The 2569-nt window shown below is 52.2% G+C and overlaps 1 protein-coding gene across 2 annotated transcripts in view; it reads left to right on the top strand.

The window, feature by feature from the left end:
* The window catches only part of UNC13B (unc-13 homolog B (C. elegans)), a 252964-nt gene that overhangs the window by 243571 nt on the left and 6824 nt on the right, over nt 1–2569 (top strand). For both annotated transcript variants that reach the window (XM_011980107.1, XM_011980108.1), the window contains exons 30-34: nt 1209–1286; nt 1586–1674; nt 1914–2066; nt 2193–2316; nt 2424–2480. In XM_011980107.1, the coding sequence (XP_011835497.1) occupies nt 1209–1286; nt 1586–1674; nt 1914–2066; nt 2193–2316; nt 2424–2480 (501 nt within the window). The remainder of the gene's footprint in view (nt 1–1208; nt 1287–1585; nt 1675–1913; nt 2067–2192; nt 2317–2423; nt 2481–2569) is intronic.

The following is a 2569-nucleotide window of genomic DNA, read 5'->3' on the forward strand; positions in this document are numbered from 1 at the left end:
CAATTAGCTATCGGCAGAAGTTACTGGGCTTTAGCCAGGATGGCTATGCCTGTCCTGTGGAGTTCACAGGAGGGCTGTTGAGGGCCACTAGCCACCCTTGCTGGGTCAGAGCCTTTTCAAACTCTACAAGCTTGGGAAAAGATAGAAGCTGTGGATGGTGACCCTGTGTGTGGTCTTCCTTAGTTCCAGCAGACATCAGAGCATGCACTCTTTTCCTGCTCTGTGGTGGATGTCTTCACACAACTCAATCAGAGCTTTGAGATCATCCGGAAGCTGGAATGCCCAGACCCCAACATCCTTGCCCACTACATGAGGAGGTTTGCTAAGGTGACCATAACCCTTCCTACTCCCTCCCGCTTACCACCACCACACTCACAGTCTCATCACAGGCCTGAGCTCAGCACCTCTCCATTGTGGCCTCCAGGTAGAGCCTCCTGTGACCCCCATTCTCCTTTGCTTGTTTCTGGGGCAGACAGATGGTTCTGTCTTAGTGCTGTTCTGTGATTGAGAGGGAGCTTTGTCCCGTACTGTGAGATTCCCCCTTTACCTCCCTGCTGTTACTGTTCTGTGATGAGAAGTGCCACCTTAGGCAAGATCCCCATAGAAGAGCTAAGAGTTCCCTTTCCTTTTCTCCTCTTCTCAGACCATTGGGAAGGTGCTGATGCAATATGCAGACATCTTGTCAAAGGACTTCCCAGCCTATTGCACAAAGGAGAAACTGGTAGGTTCAGGCTCTGGGACTCTTAGAGAAAGAGAGTGGATGACATTTCAATCCTTGCTTTTGAAGCTGTCCTCAGAATTGAGGGTTGGGGTGACACTCCTGATGCCTGATTCCCACCATGGCTTTGCTTCAGATCCATGCCACAAAATTATGAGAACTTGACAGAGTTCCTGTGAGTCTCATTTGCTACATTATCCTCTGCTAAGCTAGACCTTTGTTTAGTCTTTTATATATAAACTTAAGATATTCAACGAGTTCTAAAGGATAATACATTAATACCTGAGTACCTACCACCCAGCTTAAAAATGAAAACGTTTGCTTTTAGTCAAGGAGAATTCTCTGAACTGGCCCCAGCTCTTCGTGCTTAGGGAGAAACCTATGTAATGTGTGAAGTCCCTGTGGCTTTTGAGAGAGAGGGAGGGACCCTAGGCTAATGGGCCCTATGCTGAAAGGAGCCAAGACTCAACAGCTACATCTGTCCCCAAAGCCCTGCATCCTGATGAACAACATGCAGCAACTGAGGGTCCAGCTGGAGAAAATGTTTGAGGCCATGGGAGGCAAGGAGGTAGGTCTTAGGGTTTGGGAGTCACTGTATTTTCCCTTTATTCCTGAGCTCCTTGGCCACAGAACTCTACCCTCTCTTTACTAGGTGTAGGCCAGGAATTCAGCTTGGGGTCTGGGCTGGCTTAATCTGAGATAGGCATTGGGGTAGGGCCCTGCGAGGGAGGAATAGGCATTGGGGTAGGGCCCTGCGAGGGAGGAATAGGCACTGGGGTAGGGTCCTGCAAGGGAGTAGTAAGGGTGTGGCAGGGTAGAAGAGGGTAAGAAAAGCAGCCTAGCCAGGCTTACCTCCTGTGAATATAGCTGGACCTTGAAGCTGCAGACAGTCTGAAGGAGCTGCAGGTGAAACTGAATACGGTTCTGGATGAGCTCAGCATGGTGTTTGGAAACAGGTCAGTGACCCCACAATACAAGGCCCTCAGAGCCAGATGTGGTCCCTAGCCAATCCCAGAGCCCTTGCCCCACACCTCTCCATATAGCTGCAGGTGTGCGGATCTTCCCTGTACTCCTGCTGACTGTCCCTGCTGGAACTGCACCATGAGCATATGGGAATGGGACCAAATAGCTGGTGCCGCTCCAGGGACAGCGTGTGTTTGGGGAGGGGAAGGCTACACTGTGGGCACGTGTGTAGTTTCCAGGTACGGATTGATGAGTGTGTTCGACAAATGGCCGACATCCTGGGCCAGGTTCGGGGCACAGGGAATGCATCTCCAGACGCCAGGGCCTCAGCGACTCAGGATGCAGATAGCGTGCTCCGGCCTCTCATGGACTTCCTGGATGGCAAGTGAGTACAGCATTCAGGACTATCCTGTGGGGATGAGCAAAGCAGATGCCATCCGGCAGGGGAGCTCCTTGGGAAGAGGGGTTCTCAAACTCTCACCCTGGCCTCACCTGTTGCCTGGACTTGCAGCCTCACCCTCTTTGCCACTGTGTGTGAGAAGACGGTTCTGAAGCGTGTACTGAAGGAGCTCTGGCGCGTGGTGATGAACACAATGGAGAGGATGATTGTCCTGCCCCCACTCACTGACCAGACGGTAAGGACACCTCCTTCCACTTCCTCCTGCTGTCTCCCTTCCCCTCACTCCCTGCTTCCTGATGAAGTTGGGGTCCTCTGCTTTTGACTGATTCCCTCTCTGCCCAGGGCACCCAGCTGATCTTCACTGCTGCCAAGGAGCTGAGCCATCTTTCCAAACTCAAGGTACTCTGGGTGTGGGGTCCTCCTGGCAGGTGTGGTCCTTCTGAAGTCATGGAGAGAGGGTGGCTGGGGGGAAGGAAATTGGAGCTTTG

The sequence above is a fragment of the Mandrillus leucophaeus genome, unplaced genomic scaffold, assembly GCF_000951045.1.
Source record: "Mandrillus leucophaeus isolate KB7577 unplaced genomic scaffold, Mleu.le_1.0 Scaffold208, whole genome shotgun sequence".
In the NCBI taxonomy this organism is placed as follows: Eukaryota; Metazoa; Chordata; class Mammalia; order Primates; family Cercopithecidae; genus Mandrillus; species Mandrillus leucophaeus.